General features: G+C 41.5%; 1 protein-coding gene across 2 annotated transcripts; it reads left to right on the forward strand.

Moving 5' to 3' along the window:
* The first annotated feature begins 1,769 nt into the window (after positions 1-1,769).
* IFNGR2 (interferon gamma receptor 2) lies at positions 1,770-22,142 on the forward strand. 2 transcript variants are annotated; one of them, XR_014510732.1, is made up of 9 exons: positions 1,770-3,790; positions 7,925-8,060; positions 10,320-10,492; positions 12,190-12,338; positions 13,157-13,301; positions 16,582-16,736; positions 19,960-20,394; positions 20,515-21,081; positions 21,255-22,142. XR_014510732.1 is itself a non-coding variant. In XM_083438905.1 (7 exons), exons 1-7 carry the CDS (start codon positions 3,721-3,723, stop codon positions 20,116-20,118), a joined length of 987 nt encoding a protein of 328 aa, XP_083295031.1. In that variant the 5' UTR covers positions 1,770-3,720; the 3' UTR covers positions 20,119-21,083. The 2 variants fall into 2 exon arrangements, 1 of the variants encoding a protein (XP_083295031.1); XM_083438905.1 differs by lacking the exon at positions 21,255-22,142 and having other exon boundaries at positions 19,960-21,083.
* Positions 22,143-22,873: the final 731 nt, after the last annotated feature.

Below are 22,873 nucleotides of genomic sequence, written 5' to 3' on the forward strand. Positions count from 1 at the left end.
GAGAATAGAGAGGGATGTGCGAGTATGTTTACACCTGTCCCATCCACTTTTGGTCCTCACCTGGTGCACCACTGGCCTATGCCTCTAGAAGGTTCTCTGTAAGAAAATGTAGCATTTGGGCTAAAAGGGTTCCCCACCCCCCTGGTCTATACCTATAGTATGAACATATAATGCAACTTCTCAGGAACTATATACCACAAGTCCCAGGCTATAAGTAGAGAATGACATAATATGAATATTTATGGAGAGAAAAAATCAGTAAAGGATTATGCTTTGATTCTTTTACTATTTTTCAAAAAAGCACCACCACAAGCATTCCTGCATCTAGAAAATAATAGGTTGAGGAAAAGGCTACCCTAGAACCATTCTCTAGGCTAGTTTGGAGAAGCAAACACATCCTGCCCTGCTTGTAGTCTGGGGCTTCTCAACAATCCCAGAAAAGTGTTATCACATGCCAACAGTAAGAGTGATGATCTTGCAGCACAGAAAAACTACATTTTTAGCTCCTCATGATGGACAAATGCATTGTGGCAGAATCTGACATTGCACATAGGGTGAGACATAGGAAAAGGTTACACAAAGTATGAGCACATCCATGTCAACGTGACCATAACCATTGCCTTGCACTAGGGCAATAACTAAAGTGGAATACAAATATGAGAAACCTACACCGAGTAGATAAAACCGGGCTGTCTTGTAGATTATGTGCCACAATGACACAAAAAGGGAAAGAGAATGGAAAACCTTGAAACAGAAGCTGGGGTCAGGAGGATGGGTTGAACACCTGAAATGAAAGAGGATGGGGTCAAGAGACAGGACTCCTCCTTTCAGTTCCTATCCTCTCAAGTAAACCTCCATTTCAATATAATAAAATGATAATTTGCAAGGTCCACCTTCTGCTCACTCCTGAATGTTCTGTGTTCAAGAGACAAAGGTTCCTCTGCTGGGCTCACCCCCCTCTGGCAGAGACACCCCCCCCCCCCATTTTTGATGACAGTCTCTGCAACAGCTGTGGGGTGTTTGAAGATGGCTCTGCCTTGGTTGGCCATCTTCCACATCCAACTCCATACTCTGTTTTAAGTAGAGATGCACAGGTAATGCCACCAGTCCCCCTTCTACAAATAATGAGGTGGGAGAGCATGTCAGTGGCCTATGCAGGTCACTGAACAGACTGAGGGAAGAAGGTATGAAATGCAATGAGGAGCCACAGGAGGAGCAATTGCTCTTGCCACGACTGCTTTCTTTACTGCATCTGGAAGCTATTGGAAGCGTCTCTAGGAATTTAGAACCAGCTAGTGCAGGTGTGAGGAACCTTTGGCCTTTCAGGTGCTACTGAACTACAGCTCTTGGCCATGCTTGCTGGGGCTGATACAAGTTGGGTTTCGCAACAGTTGGAGCACAAAAGTTGGAGCTAGTGCAAGGGTTTCTCACAGCAACCACATGTTGCTTGTGCTGTGTAAAATGCACACCACATATGTGGTTGCAGAATAAAGTGAAAACATACTGAATTCATTTTGCCTTTTTTATTCCCACTTTCACTTTCTCTAGTCTCCAAATGATTTGACTCATGCAGTGAACTAAAGATATGAGCAAGTTCTCAGAGTTTCTTCATAGCCACAGGTATGGCTAGAGGGTAGGGAACAAGAGTGTGATCTCTGAATCATGATGACCCAGCCCTACATGGAAATACCAAGGATTGAACATGAGACTTTTATAATAATATATAATAATTTATTATTTATACCCCACCCATCTGGCTGGGTTTCCCCAGCCACTCTGGGCGGCTCCCAACAGAATATTAATCCAAAATATCCAGTCCAGCAACCTGTTCCCAGTGTTGCCAACTAGATGCCTGTGAGAAGCACACAATCAGGACCTGCACACAACAGCAGTTGCCCTTCCTGCAGTTTCCAGCCATCATGGTTAGTAGCCACTGAAAGCCTTTTCTTCCATGAATTTTTCTAAGCCTCTTGAATTCACCCAAGTTGTTGGTCATCTCTGCCTCTGGTAGGAGGAAGAGAAACAATGGGAAGGAGGGAGCAGAACAGATGGACTAAGGGAAAGTCCAGGGCTGCTGCTGGGACTTCTAGCGCCATGCTTCACATGTCTGCATACACACATACTCCCCCGAGTCCTCCTGCCTGCCTGGCCTGCTACCAAGTCAAGAAGTGTCTTCTCCCTCCTCTGGCAGACAAGGGCCAGAGGGAAGGAAATAAAATGTTAATATTTTTAAATGTAATATTAATAAACTGGAAAAAGAGAATTGGAAGCTGGTGGCACTGTGGTTTACTGAATAGTGTTGGAAGATTATCGTATGTTTCGGCCCCTCTGGTAGTTGTGCTGTGAGATGCCAGGGACCAGTCCCCCCCCCCCTTATGCTAAAATATGAAGCTACTGGGAGCAGTCATCAAGAAATTCAGGGCACGATGCCAGTTCTATGTCTATTACATCTGAATCATCCCTGGCTTCACCCTTACTTAATTTACATACTTCACATATGGGCCAATTAGGAAGTCAGAAATTAAAAGCACATTTATGAACAGCAGCTAGAACGGTAATAGCCAGAACTTGTAAAACCTTGCAATTAATGAATATTGATCACTGATATAATATAATCCAGCAAACAGCCATAATGGAAAAGTTGTCGCAACAACCGAAAGTGGCAGGGGGAGAGAAAAGAACAATATAATTTTTACACTGTATGGTGGTTGCTGGCATCCACCTGTAGACTGTTTAGGACTTTTACCCCTCTAGTGTCCCATTTTTTGTGAGTCATGTCATGGTTTTATGTGTACACAGAAATCATAAAGCATGGCATGACTCGATATATGACTCCAAGGGTCATCTAGACCATCTCCCTACAATGCAGGGGTGTGTCGTATAACTTTCCCCGCCGGGCGGACCTTGGTATCACTGAATTCCTGTGCTCATAGCAACTTTTACTGCTGGGGCGTGTGTGTCTCCTTTGGTGAGACTCAACTTCCTCCTCCTTGATCCCTTTCGTCTTCTGCCCCCCACCCCAGGGGCTTCAAACCTTCCAGGGGGCACCTTTTCCACTGCTGGCAGTGGCAGTAGCAACTCCTAAAATGCTGTGGCTCCAAGAGGTAATTGAGCCACCAGGCAAGTGACCTCTGACCCTGTTGCCCCTGCATTTATAGCCTACTTTTCTGTTTACAGAACCATCATTCAAAGCAGCTGACCAAAAGGCAATGTGTGCTACTTTTCAGAGACGGGTTCTGTATTTAAAGGCCTCGTCCCCTTGGAAGAGCTGCCTGCCTGTCCCAATCTAGTTCAGAGCGGAGAGCCAGCGGGGCCCCCCAAGGGCTGTTTTCCTCCCCTTTATGGTTCTGCCCGAGACCCCCCAGCCTAATAGCAAACGCGGAGGCCGGTGCCGCTACTAGGTCCAGGCCGCGGCCGGCTCCTCTTCTTCCTCCTTCTGAGGGCGTGCAGCTTGTTTCGCGTGCGAGGGAGCTGCCGGACTTGCCCCGCGGCGGCGGCCCGCCCCAACCTCCGAGGCAAGTCCGGGAAGAGGCCGGCCTTCGCTGGGAGGCGTGCAGGCCAAGCAGAAGGCGAAAGGGCGGGGCGGCGTCAGCGTCTCGTCAGAGGAGGCGAGAGCGTGAATGGCGGGGGAGGCGAGCGCGGGGCTCTTCCCCCAGTCAGGGGGCGCCTGAGAGAGAGAGAGACCGAGACTCCAGGCGAGGCCGGAGCTCAGCTGCTGCTATGCAGCCCCTGGCCGCCCTGTGGGTGCTCCTTTGCTTAGCGAGGCCGCTGCTCGGCGTGGCCGCCCCAGGTGAGACCCGTCCGCCGCCGAGAAGGGCGAAACGAGCGCGGGGGGGGGGGGGAGAGGGGTAAAGGTAACTCGCAGGGCCAGTGACGGCTTAGTTTTTATTTTTATTAAGGCGAAGTGGAAGAAAGACCCCCGTCTCCCCGCGCCCCCCTCTTCCTCCTCTAACTTCCTTCCCCGGTAAGAGGTGGGTGGGTTTGGGTTCACTAAGGAACTCGCTTCCCCAGGAGGCGGTGGTGGCCGCGAACTTGGAGGGCTTTTTAAAAAAGAGGACTAAACACGTTCTCGTGAAGTTGACGGCTGTGCTTTGCCTCTACGTGCTTCTGAATACTAGTTGCTGGGAACCCCAGGAGGGGAGCGGACTCTTGTGCCCAAATCCTGGTTTCCCACAGGCATCTGGTTGGTCCCTGAGAGAACAGGATGCTGGGCTAGATCCATAAGGCTCTTCTTACGGTCCTTCAGATTTGAGTTGCTGTCTCTTCCACCCGGAAGGGTTCCTTGGTGTTTCGGGTGTTTTGGTAGGATTTCCCTGGCATAGAGATACAGTCGTGGAAAACCCCCGCGCCTGCTGTACTTTTCTGCACCGTTGTTAAAAGCACAAGGGGGGCTCCAAGTGTGGTCAATCTAGTGTGGAAGAACTTGCGCTCTGGGTATGCTCAGAAGACTGGCATGGTTTAGGTTTGATGTTGGAGCCGTGTCCTTGGAAACGGTTCCCGGGCCTCATCCCTGGAGAAGTTGTGACTAGAATTTCCCTTGCACTCTTAAGGGTGCACTGAAATGGCCCACACTTTTGCATGTCTGATATGTGGGAGTGGGAGGTGTATGCACAAGGCTATCACAAATGAGGGTGAAAAATAGGTAGTGGGGGGGCATTGCTGCTGCTGCACTTCAAGTTACAGACGCTTCAGGTTACAGACTCCGCTAACCCAGAAATAGTACCTCGGGTTAAGAACTTTGCTTCAGAATGAGAACAGAAATCGTGCTCTGGCGGCGCGGCGGCAGCAGGAGGCCCCATTAGCTAAAGTGGTGCTTCAGATTAAGAACAGTTTCAGGTAAAGAACAGACCTCTGGAACGAATTAAGTACTTAACCCGAAGTACCACTGTATTCTGCTGCTGCATACTGATGTGATTCTGGGGTATTGTGTATGAATGCCAAGATGAAACAGTGTTGATTAGGATTGTGTGGCGTTTGTGTCCTGGGGCTGAGAAGTGGCATACAGTGGCCTGGTAAGGAGAGCAAAGCGTTGTGAAAACAATCTGTGGTTGTGGGTGCTTTCTTGATAATGGGGCAGGGGTTTCTAGGCTAGTGGATTGAGCTCTGGACTTTGGAGTTGTAGAATTCTTGTAGGATTCCTAATGTAGCCTTATGAGGCTTTGCCCTCGGGTGGGAAAAATATTGCGCCTGGGAAAGGGAAGTGGGAGTCAACAGACACTCAAGGAATAGTTTCGGAGAAAAGGCTTTTATTTCTACCATCCATGAACTGGTAGAAGGAGCAAGTGTGATAGTTCACGAAAAGCATGCACGAAATTCACAGTCATGTGCACAAGCATATATACCCCTTTCCAATTCCATCCTCCTTTCTCCTCCCTCAGGAGTCCTGCCCCATGATGTGTTCCCCTGAGCATGTACAGAAAGCTGTCTGGGAACTATTGTGGACTCTTGGCAGGAAAGGGGGTGAGGGGGTTTCAGTGTGTTCCAGTTGTTTGATTCTTGTGCTTTGGCATGGTTCCCAGACAGAAAGCAAGTTGCAAAGTGGTTCTTTAGCAAGGCCAGAAGGCATGAGAAAGGCCTGAGAAACAATGGACTGTTCTCTACCTTTGTTACAGCAGAGCGGAATGTTTCTGATGCTTAGCTAATGCCTTTTAGCTGCTGAGAAAAATGATTTTGAAAAGCTCTGAGAAGCTTTGAGCTTGCTTTGGTGGGGGGTGACTTCGGGCCTAGGTGAGGTCACCTGTCCTCACCTTCCTTCACTAAGAGTCCTGCTAGACTAGACCAGATGCCCACCTAGTGCAGCACCCTGTTCTTTGGGGGTCTATGGAAAGCCTGCAAGCAAAACTTGAGAGTAAGAGCACTCTTCCCAGCAACTGGTCTCCAGAGGCATACTGCCTCTACCAGCGGAAGTAGAACAATGTCTAGCAGCTGTTGATGGCCTTATCCTTCATGAATTTGCCCAATCTTTTAAACAGATACAAACCAGAGAATGTATTTCCTGACCAATACTACTACATGCAAACAAAAAGACAATGTAGTCAGTAATTAAAATGCAATCTACAACTTACAGAGCCACTTCAAAATTAAATTTGTATGGACAAATAAACATGTCAATAAACATACGATATACTAAAATATGATATTTCAGTAAATTGAAAAAGACATGCAGATTATATAAGACAACGGTCTTCTAAAACACACACACATATGCCAGAAGCGTTTGAACTGCATAGCCTTTTTCAGTGCCTGCAACTTTGAAAGGCGTACACTTGAGCATGAGACAAGAGGACATGGCCATGTTTGCAATATACTAATTACTAATTAGAAAATGTAGACTTTATAGTCATCATAAATACAGTAACAGCTAGACCCACATAATAATTTATTATCTTCAAACAATATCATATAGATAAATTACTGATACTGTATTGTTGGTTGCCTTTTCTGAATCCTTTTCAGCTCTATATTATTTTGAGTTGAGGCGATCAGAATTGTACAGACTTATATAGATTTATATAATTGTATTATGCTATTGGCAATTCTATTTCCACTCACTTTTCTAAATCTCTAGAATGTTGTTTGCCTTTTTCACAGCAGTCACACACTGTCAACATCTTCATTGAGGCATCCACTCTCACCACAAGAACTTGTTCCTTGTCAGACATCACCAGTTTAGACCTCTTTAGGTGAAATTAGGGTTTTTTGCCCCAGTTTTCATCACTTCACACTGGCCCACACTGAAGCACATTAACCATTTTGCTGCACAATCACCCCGTCTGGAGAGATTCTTTTGGAGGGGTATGAAAGAATAATAATCAGAAAGAAGAAATGTCCCATTCCACCCTTTTTTGGGTAGACTAGTTTACTTACTGATTTGTCTAATAGAAGGGTATTGTGATGTTTTCCTTTTGAAGGGGATTAGGAGGGAGGGAGGAAAGCCGCTTGGTTATGTTAATACAAGCTGATTTTTTGCAATTAGTTTTGCTAAGAATGATTGCCCCCAAGCTACTTGGATGACACACAGGAATTCCCACCACAAATCTGGAACTACTTCAGTTGCTGTTCAGTTAATAGCATGGTGGGATGGATGTTCTTCATAAACTATGCACCCAGCTTTTAAACTGGACCAGGTGATCCAGACTATTTGAATTAGTTATTTCAACATTATTTTCTTATAACTAATCTGATGAAGCAAGCAGTGTATTGAGCATTTATAAAAACTCAAGCCATTATAAATTAGATTTAGGGTGCCATTGGCCCCTTCCTTTTCAGAACTGATAGATGAAAAAATGGATCTGGGGAATTTGTTTCACCTTCCTTTTTAGTATTGTTTGCTAATATGCTTTGTCACTTTTCTAGTTCCCTGTTATTTCTGAAAGTGTTGTCTGTAGCTCTGAAATATTGTAGCCGGGTGAAAACCAAAAGCAGTAAGTCTCTTAAGACACTGTGGCATTCACCAGCTCCCTCCCCTTACTGTGTGACTACTTACGCACTGAAAATTGTTTGGAATTTCTGACTGCAACACCCTTTTTATTTCATTTTTGTCTCTGGTGTATCTTTTTAGGTTTTAATAGCAATAGAAGACAAAAAATAGGGGTACTCTTTGAACATTTTGAACCAATAATGCCTGACCAAAAGGGAAGTGAACCTGTATGCTGCCTCTGTGCAGTACTTAAACTAGATGGTCTGTCCATAAAGGCCCAGGCCAAACTTTATTGTGTGCCACACCAAATTCTATTGTCATGGTCACTTGCAGTTTAGCTTAGCTATGATTATACCTATTCATATTCTACCTGCACTAGCACCAGGGCCCAACTCACTACTGCCACTATTAGTATTTTTATTTGCCCTGAATTTTGGAGGAATCTACATTAAACCTGTATTTTTGTTAATGTGTATTAATACTCTGCTGTTAATGTCTTTGTAGAATCTTTCTCCTTATCTGCGCCAGAGAATGTGACAATTCAGTCATATAATTTCGATAATGTATTGAAATGGTCTCCAGTTACAACGATCAATGGTTCAGTGACTTATAGTGTTGAATGGAGGTTTAAAACACGCATGTAAGTAAATGGTATATAGTGTTTGCTTTTGTAAGATCTGTATATATTTGTATACAAAATTGGGTTTTACTGTTTAAACATATTTACTGAAGTTTATTTTAGCAAATTGTGTTGGAAATAATGGAAATTAGAGTGGTGGTTGAATTAAAGAAATGGAAATGTGCAAGTGTTCTTTAAATTAAAAGTTCATATCCTAAGACAAGTCATAATTTGTACTTTATTTTAGTCCTAGTTGTCCCCTTCTGCTCTAATTTTCCTAATGCAGTTTGAATTGAATTGTGCTTCTGTTTCAGGCTTTGCAAATAATAATAATAATAATAATAATAATAATAATAATAATAATAATAATAATTTTATTTATATCCCGTCCTCCCCAGCCAAGGCCGGGCTCAGGGCGGCTAACAACAATAAAACAGTACAAAAGTACAGCATAAACAACACTCTAAAATCATTCATTATAAAATTAATTAATTCAAGCCACTGGCAACCATTGGGCCAGAGCTCCGTGAAGATTGCCGAGGGAGGGAGTCAGGCTGTGCCCTGGCCAAAGGCCTGGTGGAACAGCTCTGTCTTGCAGGCCCTGCGGAAAGATGTCAAGTCCCGCAGGGCCCTGGTCTCTTGTGACAGAGTGTTCCACTGGAAACCATAGTACTTGCTGCCAAGTAGAGTTTCATTGTATTTATTTATTTCATAAAAGTTTATTTCATAAAATTTATACACCTCTTGATTGTAAAAAAACCCAACAACTTTACAAAAACCTTGTAAAGTGGTTTACAAAAGATAAAACACTAAAATCAAGGAAAATTTCTATCCTACTTTAAAATATACAAAAGTTAAAATAATAAAACAGATTAAAATTACCCCAACTTTCTAAGCTTCTGGGTAGGCTTGTCTGAACAAGAATGTTCTTGCTCTTGAGTGGTTATGTATAGAATTACTCAGTGAGATAAGCCCCATTGAACTCCTCATTTCTTCTTTCTGACTACAGTTGTACCTCGGGTTACAGGCGCTTCAGGTTACAGGCATTTCAGGTTACAGACTCCGCTAACCCAGAAATAGGTACCTCGGGTTAAGAACTTTGCTTCAGGATGAGAACAGAAATCACGCAGCCACGGCGTGACAGTAGCAGGAGGCCCCATTAGCTAAAGTGGTGCTTCAGGCTAAGAACAGTTTCAGGTTAAGCACAGACCTCTGGAACAAATTAAGTTCTTAACCCGGGGTACCACTGTAATCATGTGAAGATTTTTAACACATGAAATGTACTATGTATTAAGATGGCACATGCCTGTTGTAAAACCTTGTTGTAAATTGATTGCTTAACTGAAGCTTGAATCCAGTCCATTCTTGGGAGTAAGTGCTGTTTATCAAAGAGGGACTTCTGTGTATAGGACTGGACTGCATGTTAGGGTGGTTGCTCTTGAGAATGGGTAATCACTGTATTTTTCTGTGTATATTCTTCCCAAATTTTTAAAGTTTAATATTGGGGGTCGTATTATACACGGAATACTTAAAAATATTTATTTCTTAATTTTGGGCTCAAAAAAATAGGGGGCATTTTATGCATGGGGGCATCTTATACATTGAAAAATATGGTACATAGTTGTAAGTAACAGTTAATCAAATTTGAATTTGGCATTGTTGTTTCAAACGTTTAGAAATAGTTCCCAGTGAATTTTAAAGAGGCTTACTTCCAGTAAAAGTTCCAGATTGAGGTTTCAGTCATGTTTATACTTACCTGGTTGCTTATCTGGGGAAAGTGACAGGTGTTAAACTAAAATAGCCCTTATTTGTACCTGTAAAGTGGTACTTGATGTAAATGGGAGATAAGAGGACAGGGAAAGGGAGTGTGGCTTCTCTGCTCACCTTTCATGGTAAGATCACATGAAGCCATATTATGGACAGTTCTTTTTCTCAAAATGGGCAATTTTTTTCTGTCACTATGCATAACTGATTCATGTATGGTAATGTAACCCCCTTTTCATTTTGAGGCAGAGATGTCTTATACTGTGTGACTTTATGGAACTACAGGGCACAGTTTGGCTTTGTGAGCCCTGTCATAGCTATTGCCTTAGCGTTGTTTGGTTTTACAACACTTGTGCATCGCCAAGCAGCAAGATATTTCTTTACCACTAATGTAGAATGTATAAACTGGTATTTCAAGATTCAGCTAGATATTTCAAAGGAAGTTTTAAATTGATCATACACAAATGCAACAATAAGGAGTTCAAATAATGGTGTGTTCTTTGTATTTTTTTGCAGAGCATCAGAAGAAAAAGTATGGAAGAAAGTGAATTGCAAAGATATTACAAAACCTGAATGTAATTTCAATCATGAGAGGAATCATGACTGCATCATTTTACATGTTAGGGCTGAACAAGGGGAATTAAAATCTGCCTGGACTGAAACTAAGCCCTTTCGAGCACGGGAAGACAGTATGTTTCTTTCTATTTTCATCTACTGTATTTTATTCAGTACCTCTGGGGGAGAAATATTTCTCTTCCACAAAATGATATTCTGAAAAAAAATAACAGCCAAGGGTATCATGGCATCTTAAAGTATTTAAAATACCACAAGACTCTAGTCTGATGCAGTAAAAACAAAATGTTGCTACTCCTTGGGGAAATGTGATTATGAACATCTTATATTTCAGTCATCATAACCTTGCTGGTGCTACAATAGCCCTTCTAGATTAGGGTTGTCATTTTTTGCTTCTACAACTGTGTTGTCCAATTCCCTTTCTCAGCGCAAGAAAGAATGCAGACAATGGCCTGGTTCACACACCATGCAAAGCTTTGGTTTAGTGCAATTGTGTGGACTCCTGGAGAGGAGAACACACCTATTGTGCTCCTCCTTGGTACTGATGTAAGCCATGGTGTGGCTTAGTGTGAAGTGGTCAACTTTGTTTTACTCAGAGTATACACATTGAACATGATGTAACTTGGGCCCATTAATTTCAATTGGTCTAAACTGAATACCACTCAGTATGTTGTCTGAAACCAGGATTGTGGTTTAGTTTTCTTCAGAGTAGCCATGAGCTGAAACCAAGGTTCGTCCTGTGGTTTATATCTTATGGTTTATCTGGGAAACCTTAACCAGGAGTCTTGGTTTGGATGATATGCTAAGCAAGCCATTTCTTAGTGCAGCACAGTAGTAGAACAACCAGAGAGCAGCAGCAAAGCAGTCATGATCACCGCTCCTGGTGCCCACATGCTTGTGCATTTGTGCTCTGTCATGATTTGGTTTAGCATGACATGAACCAGTGTTCCACGGATGTTGCTGAGTGGTAGTAACAAATGAGAACTTTTATCATTTGCCAGAATGAAATATTCCCAACACATGTAATAAGATTAACTTGTCCAGATGTTTTAAGAATACCTGTCATATCACATTCCCTACCAAATTCTACAGAGGTGTAGGGAACCTTTGCACCTCCAGATGTTGGGGAACTCAGCTCCCATTATCCCATTATCCATGCTTGCTAGGATTGATGGAAGCTGTAGTTCAGCAACATCTGAGGGGCAACAAATTCTCCCCTTCTGTTCTATAGGAAGGTGAATTCTTGGGTGCATGGATAGGCAATCTGATTTCTGCTCCCACTACTGCTTTTGTCATCATAACTTCTCCAGGGTTCATGAGATTTTCTTGCAGAGGTTTCTTGAAAGGTATCGGAGACCGCCAAGATATTCCACTCCTGCAAAGGCTGCTCCACTTATGTAAATGACAGTAGCAGGAAATGCTGCAGCTGTGCACTCCTTTGTGAATGCAGATCTGCTGCCATCATTGAAATGAACTACAGTGGTACCTCTGGATATGAATTTAATTTGTTCTGGGAGTCCGTTCTTACCCCTAAACATTCGTATCCAGCAGCGCCTGACCTGCACAGGCACGTGTGGCAGTAGCCCGCTTTTGTTCATGCGCGGGTGGTGGAAACCTTCCTGCTACTTCTGGGTATCCTGATCCTGAAGGATTCACAAAGGGGACAGTACGTAACCCGAGGTTCCACTGTAGTTGGTATACCCAGCACAAGTCCATCCCAGAATCCATGTGAGACTTCAGATTGGATTATGTTTGATCACAATTAGTAGAAAATGTGACTTAACTTATACTTGTTTGCATTTACCCATTTCAGCTATTTTAGGACCTCCAAGAGCAATCAATGTAAGCTCAGACGGTACCATGATTCATATAAGCTTCTTGCCTCCCTTTGAGCCTGCAGAAAATAAAACTGAATATTTTGAATATTTAATTGAATACTGGGAGGAATCAACAAGTGAAATAGTGAGTACTTGCCTTTGCTCAGCAAGCCAGTAATTCCCGGAAAAGTTGAAAGACTAAAAAAAACAAGTAGCAAAAAGCCCTATTTATGATATAGCGGTGGGTATGGGTTTGAATGTGAATACATACACACTTTAGGGAGAGAGGGAGCTACATCTAAAGGGATGTTTCAGCCTGCTATCAATCAATTCTAGTAAGAATGGGATGGGCTATTTCAGTAGGAATTTTCTGAAAATAGTGTTTTGCAAATTTTATTGTTTACTTGGAAAGCTTCTGGAATGCACCTATATTTTCTTCGTTTCTGCTGCAGATGTTCAGGTACATTTTGATCATCTGCGTATTGTTTGTATCATTTCTAAAGTGCAAAAATATCTGAGCAGCTAGTGAAGGACAAATGACAATCACTTGGGTGAGATGGGCAGAAATTAGATCATCATGTTTTTTTTTGGGGGGGCAGCAGCTACACTGTAAAAATTTGGGATAAGAAATGCCAACTTTGCAACATAGTCAAACATGGCATTAGATCTCTGTTGCTGTGACATTATGCTAATGGCCAAGGCAAATTGTGGTGGTTTTAACATATTATGAAGCATAAGTTTCAGCAGTCCAAAGAAATCCTGGTGACTTTCATCTAGTTTTTAGTGGAATCAGAGTAAAACTATTTTGGAGAATGGCTTGTGGAATGTACATGCAAACTAAAACATATCTCCACATTCTAATAAGGTCTAAACTGTGCAGCTTGTATGAATAGATGTAAAGTCAATTTGCTTATTATTGCTATATAATACCGCCTTACTTTTTCCATCTTCCCATCTGCACAGGTGACATTTTCGAGCAAGAATAGGAGGGAAACATTCAAGAATCTGAAGGAAAGGACTGTATATTGCTTTCAAGTAACAGCATCAATCCCACATGTAATCCTAACATGCCAAAAAAGTGAAATCAAGTGCAAAGAAACTACAACTGGTGTGTATTTTCTTCATAAGCAATACAGTTATTTCTGTGTCATGAAACTGATGTGGACTTGAAGATGTGAGGTCACTTTGGCTACTTATTTCCTAATGCTAAAATTGTTTCAATTAATATATTACGGAGGAGTTTTGGGCACCTAAATGACTTCATTGAGCAGCTACATTGGCAATAAATATAAAATCAATAAATATAGCTGTAGGTGTGCAGCATTCAGTTTTCAAAAAGCCTTGGACTCTGCACTTGGACTCTGCACAGTTCACACTGAGCATGTTTTCTGATTTATTTTCTTTTTTTACAGAATTGGAAATTTTGTATGCCAAATATTTTGCAAAGAGATCAGGGTTGAGAAATGTGTTAAGGGTCATTTCTGCTGTCTCGTTTACAAAAAAAGTTCTGTGTAAGATTTTTTAAAATGTGTGAAACAGATTTCCATGTTTGAAGACAGCACATATCCATGTTGCTGTGTGTACACAGTGCTTTTTTTGTCTCAAGGGTCATATCCACTCTTGGCCAATTCTGGGGGGGGGGGGGGTGCATTCTACTGGTGGATGTAGCTTCCCCACACATACACAGGCGCAGACTGCCTGATCCGTGCAGAAGGGGGTTATTGCTTCCCCTCCCCTCCCCTCATCAAATGATCAAGCTGATGACCATGGAGGGGACGAGTTGCATCTTCATCAGAGCACTGAGCTGTCTCTATTTTAACTACCCCCTCAACCACCACCCAAATTGGTGGGATCTTTGCAGTGTGTGAGAAATAATTTGCTTAAGGGGTTTGAGAGTTAGCTATCCCTGCTCCAGAACCTACAGCCATCTTCATCTTCCTAACACATGTATACTCAGCAAAACAGATGTTAGCAATTATTGGACATGATTATCTTCATGCTGTTCTCACACATTCTCTACTTCCTTATATAGGAAATGTGTAAAAAAAATCTAAGTATTTCTAATTGCTACATCTGCTTTTTTGCTCCCTTTCCAAATGTGATGGCTAGAAAGTATGCTGCTGTTAATAGTATCTCACATATTATTTTTTTCTGCTCCTACCAGATTATATATTACTTAAAGCTTCACAAAGAGACTGTTGTAATGTAGGTTCCTGTGGACCATGACTATGAGGCAAAAAAAGGTTGCTGCTCCCCTTACCTGTGCAGCAGGTCTGCAATGTGATGCTTGAGAGTAGTGTTCCCCAAATGTATAAACATGCTACTAAATGTAGCTGTTGGGACGCAGGTGGCGCTGTGGATTAAACCCAGAGCCTAGGACTTGCCAATCAGAAGGTTGGCAGTTCGAATCCCCGCAACGGGGTGAGCTCCCGTTGCTCGGTCCCTGCTCCTGCCAACCTAGCAGTTTGAAAGCACATCAAAGTGCAAATAGATAAATAGGTACCACTCCAGCGGGAAGGTAAACAGCGTTTCTGTGCGCTGCTCTGGTTCGCCAGAAGCAGCTTAGTCATGCTGGCCACATGACCTGGAAGCTGTACGCCGGCTCCCTTGGCCAATAAAGCGAGATGAGCGCCGCAACCCCAGAGTTGGTCCCGACTGGACCTAACGGTCAGGGGTCCCTTTACCTTTACCTAAATGTAGCTGTTAATTAGTAAATAACTCATTGATGTGCTTCCATTTAACAAATGTCTAGGCTTCAAGGGCAGACTTTCTGTCCTAAATGGCTTGTACGTTATACTCTGTGCATTGGTGGTCCCTCTTTCCTTACTGGATTTTAGGTTTTCAGCCTTTGTACACTGCTATGCTGAAATACTCTTTGGTTATGCACAGGATGAAGGGGGAAGCAGTGATTGCTTCAACATGTTCCATTGAATTTGCTGATAGTCTTCTATTTATTTCATTTCTAAAAATATTTATATCCCGCTACCTCATAGAAAAATATTAAAGTGGTTTACCATAATACAGAAAACCATGCAATAAAAACCATAAAAGTAGTAATAATTAAAACCAGAGATGTATTAACTAATGTGGAAAATTGTACAGTATTCTTAAAATTCTTTGGTGAAATAGAAAAGTTTTTGGAAGGCATTAAAAAGTTTTAGTAGGTGCCTTCTGAATCTCTGTTGGCAGAATATTCCACAGGGCTGAGTTGATGACACTAAAGGTTCAGTTTCTTCTTGTTGACAGGTGGGCCTTAGCAATTTGAGGAATGATCAATGTCCCACTTGCCGTTGATCTCCATAATCAAGCTGGGATATAAGGGTTCCGTCCCTGAAGTATCTTGTACCTAATATAAGGACCTTAAACTTGGCTTGGTAGTAAATGGGCAGCGAGTGCAGCTGTTTTAACAGCGGTGAAACATGTTTTCGGCCCCCATCAGCAGTCTGGCTGTCGCATTCTGCACCAGCTGGAGCTTCCAAACCAGACCCAAGGGCAGCCCCACATACAGCATGTTACAGTATCCAACCTTGAGGTTACCAACGCATGGCCTATATAATGGGCAGGATCCAACTAAACAGTTACACTAGCCTAAGGACTTGAAGCTTTGCAGTTGAACTTCCCTGTCCTCTCCTCTTCCAGTGCTACCTCGAAGTATTCTCTGAAGAGTTAGGGGAAAGTCCATGACAGATGTAGAGGTGGTACAGGGAGTGGCAAGGGCGGAGAAGTTCTGCTGCACACTTCAAATTCCTTGTGCTAGTAGAAATGTTCAGTTGGACACTGTGCAATGTGTTCAGGATAGTGGTGTAAATCTTAGTTCTAACCCTAACTGAAGGAAGCAGTTCTTTTTTTTGTATAATTGTCATGATCTAACATTCATTGCTCCATTTCTCCAAATATAAACTACTAGGGACTGCTTAGTTCAGCTGAGAATGTGAAATTCAGCCTTGCTTATCAAAAAGTCCCTTGGCTCCCAGCCTTGTAGTTCCCTACCTCCAAAGCTCACTCGCCTTTCTGTTCTCCTGTTGTTAGTTACTGCACCTCGTTTTCTCCCCCACCCCAGAGTTTCTTTTTCCATTGGGGTTTTCTTTGCTTATTCTGTTGTGTACTACCCCCCTCCACCCCCCGTACCACTTGCCTTTAACAAACTTGTCTATGGACTTTTCTGCCCACCAGCCCACCTTTTTATGTCAACAGCACAGACAGGAAGCACTGCATGCAGTTTGGGGGTCTCTGTGGAGTTTATCTAGATAAACTCACATTTCATTTCCCTCACAGAAGCTGCCTTTGTGGTCAGTGCTGTTGTCCCGATATTGTGAACATTCTGATTGAGAAATTGTTTCATCTATAATTCTTGAGATAAAATTAGTAATAATTGTTTTTTCCTCCAGAGTCAATGGGAATTCTGCATGTCGTACTGATATTTGGATTTGCAATATTTATACTCATTGGAATATTTGTGTGCATAATGTTAATTCAGAAATATAGAAGTGTAATCAAAGCACTTTGGAAGCCGCCTCTAACAATTCCATCCCATTTCAAAGAGGTATGTGTACTGGGATTTCTACTGATTTTAAAACCAGTGTGGTTAATCTGTAGTGGCATAGGTTTAGAGCCAGACTGGCTAACCTGTGGCCGTACAAATGTTGGACTCCCAACTCCCATCAGCCTCAGTAAGCATAGCTAGTGATCAGGGAGTTGTTGTCTTCCAACATCTGGAAAGCCTTGGTTAGTCAAAGAGTCAACTGAGTGTTTGAGCAGTTCCAGTATTTCTTCACACAATCTACGTCATTCAACTTCTCTTTCTCAGTTCCTTCCTGACTAGATAGAAACTTCAGTTAACATTTCACTGGGTAGTTTTTCAATGACCTCAGAAGTTAGCCAGCTATAAAATGCAATTATGAATATAATTTTTGGGTTTGGCCCAGCAGAACATCTCAGATTTCTTGTTTATTTAGCACTTCAAGCCTTTCCTTGTGTAGGTTGCTGTTGCTGTAGAGATTAATAGGGTGAAATAAAGTGGATAGCCTACAGTAATAGAGTTTAGAAAGTTGGTGGTTGGGCTCCCCAATAAAATAGTGTAGTATGAAGTGCTTCTGTTCAGGATTCCAGCCCCCAATTCCTTTGCATTCTTCCCACATATTTCCTTTCTTTTCCTATATGTGGTCATTTAGCATTCTGTGCCCTTTGGCATTTTTGCAAGTTGTTGTACAACCATGGAAAGTGCTGTATAGTTGAGGAGTTACCCACTTTTTAGTATTTTTCCCCATTATAAAAAAGATATAATTTAGTCTGTTGTGGAGAACCTCCTTGATGAAGTTAAGCTGTCCGTGTTTCAGGGAAACCATGTGAACAATTGCTGAGTTACAGTGGTTTAAAACTCTTGGTTCAAAATTCCTGGTGGGTTCTCTTTTTTTACCAGTAAATAATGTACTTCATCAATAGCTTTTTGAAGGCTAGGATTTCCAGAACTGAAGTATTAGTGTTGGCTTGATGAACATCAGTTGTGTAATGTTGAAGTTACAAAGATGGACTGATCCATTTCTCTCAAGAGAGAAGGTAGTCTGGGGTGGAGTAGAATTGACATAGATGAGCTTGTTACTACTTTTAGATGACCTCTGAAGGCAGCCCTGTACAGGGAGGATTTTAATGTTTGAGGGTTTTTGTGTTTTAATACTTTGTTGGAAGCTGCCCAGAGTGGCTGGGGCAACCCAGTCTGATGGGTGACACATAAAAAATTATTATTATTATTATTATTATTATTATTATTATTATTATTAGGTCCATTTTGATAGATATATGGAAGAACACTCCATTATGTGAGCCTCCACTTGTTGCATAAAGGTAGCATAATCCAGGTAGATTTACCAACTCGGTGAAAAAGAAGCCTAAGGGTGGTTTAAGCTTGCTAGTTTTAACACCCAGTGAAAATGTTTCAGGAATAGATCAAACTTATTTCTTCCTTCCTGGTGCTTATCAGTGGAGAGAGGTATTTATTAAACACATGCACAATTACGGCTGCCAGTACTGCAACTATGTGCTTGAAGAGGGTGCAGAGCTGAGCCAGGAAGGGGTGTGGCCTAGAGAGAGACCAGAGGGCTGTTGTGGATCCCATGGCAGGGGTGGGATTATGATTATTTTGTTTTTATACTGTTATCTGATTTGATAGCCGCCTTGCGTTCTTGGGGAAATTAGGTGGGGAAAGTTAGGCATGAAAAAATAAATGGAGGAGAGTGCAGAGATCAATTGATTTTCCTTCTGGAAGCAGCTTGAGAGTAGTGAGAAAGAGGCAATATGTTTGTAATGCATTTTCTGCTTTCAGTTGTTCCTCACTTGTATCTCAAGGCATATAGGATGCTGATGCTTTGGGGCAAGGTCTAGGTCTGGGAAAGAGGCTAAGAGCAATGTATCAAGTGGAGAACAGCATGGGTTTAGGCCTGCTTCTACCCTTGGGAAGTATGACTAGAGAAGGGATTGGAGCTCATATATAAAACCTGGATAAATTATAGGATTAGATGTAACCTACAGATTTTTGAGAACATTGAATTTTTTGTGGAGGGTGCTTGGCAGGAGAAAATCTTAATTACCCTAATTACATTTTGGATACCTCATTACATCTTTTGCCTGTTTGTATTAAACACTCCTGGCTGCTTCAGCACGAGCTACTCCTTTTAAAAAACAAGAGAGCTGAAATTCTGTTGATCAGCTGCTTGGTAGGAATGAATCCACCTCTTCTACTTCCCACCCAAGCAGCTGATTAGCAGAATGTCTGCATGTGCTTTTTAAAAACAGGGTCATTTTCTGTAGTCCCTGAAATTTGGCTGCTCTTGTACTTGAAAATGCTTAGAGCACCTTTGAGCCCTGCACCTTCCCCCAACTCTTCAAGCTTGTGAAGGCTGGGGCTTATCCATCTTCTGTTCAGTCACCTCTAAAATGCATGGGGATAATGGACGAGTTTCAACCCTTTTCCACAGCTTGGAATTGTGGGTGTGCCCTTCACTTCTCCTGCTGCAGTCTCAAGATTTAAGATTAGGATGTCTGAGTCTTGGCTATCTCCACTGTGGCACCTCCTTAGTGAGCAAATTTGCAGACACTTGATTTGGCCATTTGGATACCACTGTTTGCCCAGTTGGATATACCTGAATGGATATAGATTTATGTGCATATTTATTTAGTAGCTTGCTGAATCAGGGGAAATAGTAACATGGGAACATACCATGATCTGAAGCACTACAACTTAATTATGCCGCTAAATTTTGCTTTTTATCACTGCAGCCACCTCTTTAGTACTGTGAGTGAATATTTGCATTTGTATTTATCTGTCTTACAGTAAATATTTTTGTTTTGATGTAGTGAGATAACTTTCAGATATTTGAAGAAATGCTTTTCATAGATATTGAAAACGCCAGCCTTGAAGTTATCAAAATATTACGTAACAGCAAAATAAACCAGCTGGAATTTGGAGCAGTGAAGAGGCTGCAAAACCCAAGTTGAATTAGTAGATATCGTGCCATGAAACTTACTAGTTAATTTGAAGTTTGAACTCCAGAAAAGTCACTCTCTTGGTTTATCAATCCAACCAAATGAAGATGTGTTTACATGACATTAGATGAAACTGACTTCAGTAGAATTTGCCTGAAAGCAAGAGTTCTGAAATTTGCCTTTCTGTATGTGGGCAGTTATAATAGCAAACCATATACATTAGGGCAGAACTAAACCAGCAGAATAGAATTACTAGATTCTAACAATCTAATGCTGCTTTTTTCCAGGATTTACTAAATCTTCACGTGACTGTGGTTGAAGAATTTCGGAACTGTGCTGGAGAAGACCACTGGGACACTGTGTCAGAAATCTCTGAACAAAGAGAAACTGTGACAGACAATTTTACTGATCAAAATCAAGAGTTGACAGTGGAAGAACATAGATGACAAGATGATTAAGTGCCTTCAACTCTCATGTACTGATGCTAAACCTCAACGTCAACTTGTGGACTTTCACTACAGAGAAATTGTATTTATGCCCTCTGTTTAAGAACAGTTAAGTTGCAAAACACACACACACACCCTATCCATATGTGAAACTGTGAACTAGAAGCCAGCAGTAAAAGCATTAAGAGGACACACATGCTATATGCTGTGACTTGATTATGGATGTATTTGAATACTTGTCAAATTACTGTGAAGGGTACCCCCTACCCGCCACAGGCTTTTTAACCACCTTGCAAACACATAAGGGTGCTCTGATTTAGTCTCAGAGTGTGTATGTGTGTGTGGTTTCTAAAAAGCCTGTGGCAGTATTTATAGCAATTGACTGCAATAGTAAAGTGAATTTGAATTGTATAATTTATATTGATGGAATGAGGTTAGCAATTGAAAGAGCAGAAAGACAATCTGGAGGTGTCAATTGATACTCCCTTGCTGCTTAATGTACATAAGCTCTTTCCATGGGCTTTGGCTAATGGAGTTTTTGGGTGGAATTCACGTTAGTGGTAGGAGATTGTTCCACCAGCACAAGTGTTTCTGCTTGCCTGACAACCATCTCCTCTTTCCTCCACTTGCATGCTGTTTGTTCTGGGTGTTCTCCGGACCCTCCAGAGTAGATTTGGGGGAGTAACTTAGGTTACTGTATCCATTCTGGAATAAGGTGACCTTGAAGATTGTTTGAGTACTTCAGCTGGTACAGACTACATCGGCCCTTACTCAGACTACAGTGCAGAGGAAAAATCCACTGAAGTTATTTGATCTTTTTCTAAAGCACTGGGCGTACAGGTTTTTGCTCTTCACTGGGGCCACCTGAAATGGTTTTCCTCTGCATTCTTTCATTTACTGTAACAAGATCTAAACTGGTGAACCTTTATTTTGCAGCACTTATGTTGTGTGATGCTTTATCAAGTGGAATTTGCTGCCAAGGAGTGTGGTGGAGTCTCCTTCTTTGGAGGTCTTTAAGCAGAGGCTTGACAACCATATGTCAGGAGTGCTCTGGTGGTGTTTCCTGCTTCGCAGGGGGTTGGACTCGATGGCCCTTTTGGTCTCTTCAAACTCTATGATTCTATTCTATGATTAAGTAATTAAATTACACAGAGGTCCCACTTTCTGAATGCTTGCTATGTGAAAATTCACTTATCTGAACAGGAGGAATTAGTACCCAACCCTCACTACACAGCACAGATTCAAATAGCTAAGGAGAGAGCATTTATTATTTCCTTGTTTGCCTTTTTCTGTTTGGCTGAGGAACTGTAGTGATACTTTTAGTAAGGTTAAGAGGGTTTTCCTGGGTGTTCGCTTTTAGGGGTTAAAAGCTCATTGTCAAGAACACATTAGAAATTTTCCTGTAGGAATTGCCAACTTGTTATGTGAATGCTCACTTATCAAACTATTTCCAGGGACTGTATTATGTTCAGACAGGGGGACCTGCGTATTCTGCCTTCACTTTATAATTTCTAGTGACAGATGAAAATGTTTGTTTCTAAATGCATTTGCAATCTTGCACATTTTACATGTTATTGTGGATAAATTTTGCTTGAATTGTGTGCCCTTATTTTTAACTGTGTTTTTGAATCTATTTTGGTTTTGCCCATTGCCTTGCAAGCTCCATTTTAAAAGCAGAAAATTGTCATATTGTGACAAAACCCTAGAAACAATACTGGGAAGAAGGTACAGAATACAGGAATTCAGTTGCAAGGTCTAAAGGGTTCTTAATATATTTTGTCTGAGATACATATTAACCCATTATTTTTCGGCTAGTAACGGGTATTTATCGCTATCAGATCAAGCTGTAAAACTAGTGTACATTCTTATTAATTTAATGGAGTTACTGTATTCTTTTCACTTTTTTTATTATATGCTATTTTTGTTTTTAGACTCATCAATTTTTGTGTTCTGTTTTCTATTTACCACTTTGGGCTTCACCTAAAAGAAAATGTGGGTTATTAATAAATTAAATGACAATGAAATAGGCCACCTCCATTTCATTTTTAATCTTTAGTAAAAGAAAATAACATAGAAGTGCAGGTTAATCCTGAATGTAATATAAATATTCAGTGGTTTGTGCCAATGCATTCTTTCTGAGAAGGAAGCAGCCATAGCCTACAAACAAGTTCCTGTCCACTTCAAGTAGTGTAAACATTACTGTGTAATCCTGATTTCTTGTGGTTTTCAATCTTTTGTAAAAATTAATTCCTTTAAGAAGAATAGTTACTGAACTCGAAACATGGGAACCCCCAACAAAAATATATAATTTGGCAAAATATTTGGACTTTATGATATGTATTGGTATAATTTGGAATAATTAATGCAATATGATTGGATTGTTAAATGGAAAACTTAATTAAAAATTATTTTTTTTAAAAAAAGAATAGTTGCAGCTACCTTCTTTTTGGAGACTGCTGGGGCAGTATGCTACTGATGTTCCATCACTTTAATGCAAATACTTCAGAGATTGGGGGGGAGGGATGTTGCACTTATGGAATAAAATACCTACTTGAATTGTGAATCCTAAGCTGAGACCAAAGTTAGTGAACAGTAGCAAGGACATCAGGTTAATTGATTTCAGAAGACTAATTTGGACATATATGCTGTTATCAAAGGACACTGGCAGGTGTTTTTTTTACCAATTAGTGTTAAAATGTTACGTATTCAATCAACTTTAAAGTCTAGCCGCTCAAGCTTTGGGGAAGCAACACTG

Source organism: Podarcis tiliguerta (assembly GCF_965153285.1).
Source record: "Podarcis tiliguerta genome assembly, chromosome: 4".
In the NCBI taxonomy this organism is placed as follows: domain Eukaryota; kingdom Metazoa; phylum Chordata; class Lepidosauria; order Squamata; family Lacertidae; genus Podarcis; species Podarcis tiliguerta.

What these genes read in the sequence shown, in the direction of transcription:
- IFNGR2 (XM_083438905.1), top strand. Translation starts at nt 3,721, where the DNA reads ATGCAGCCCCTGGCCGCCCTGTGGGTGCTCCTTTGCTTAGCGAGGCCG. An exon ending in TGGAGGTTTAAAACACGCAT is followed by an intron (nt 8,061 to 10,319) that starts GTAAGTAAATGG and finishes ATTTTTTTGCAG; the next exon opens with AGCATCAGAAGAAAAAGTAT. An exon ending in TTCCATCCCATTTCAAAGAG is followed by an intron (nt 16,737 to 19,959) that starts GTATGTGTACTG and finishes GCTTTTTTCCAG; the next exon opens with GATTTACTAAATCTTCACGT.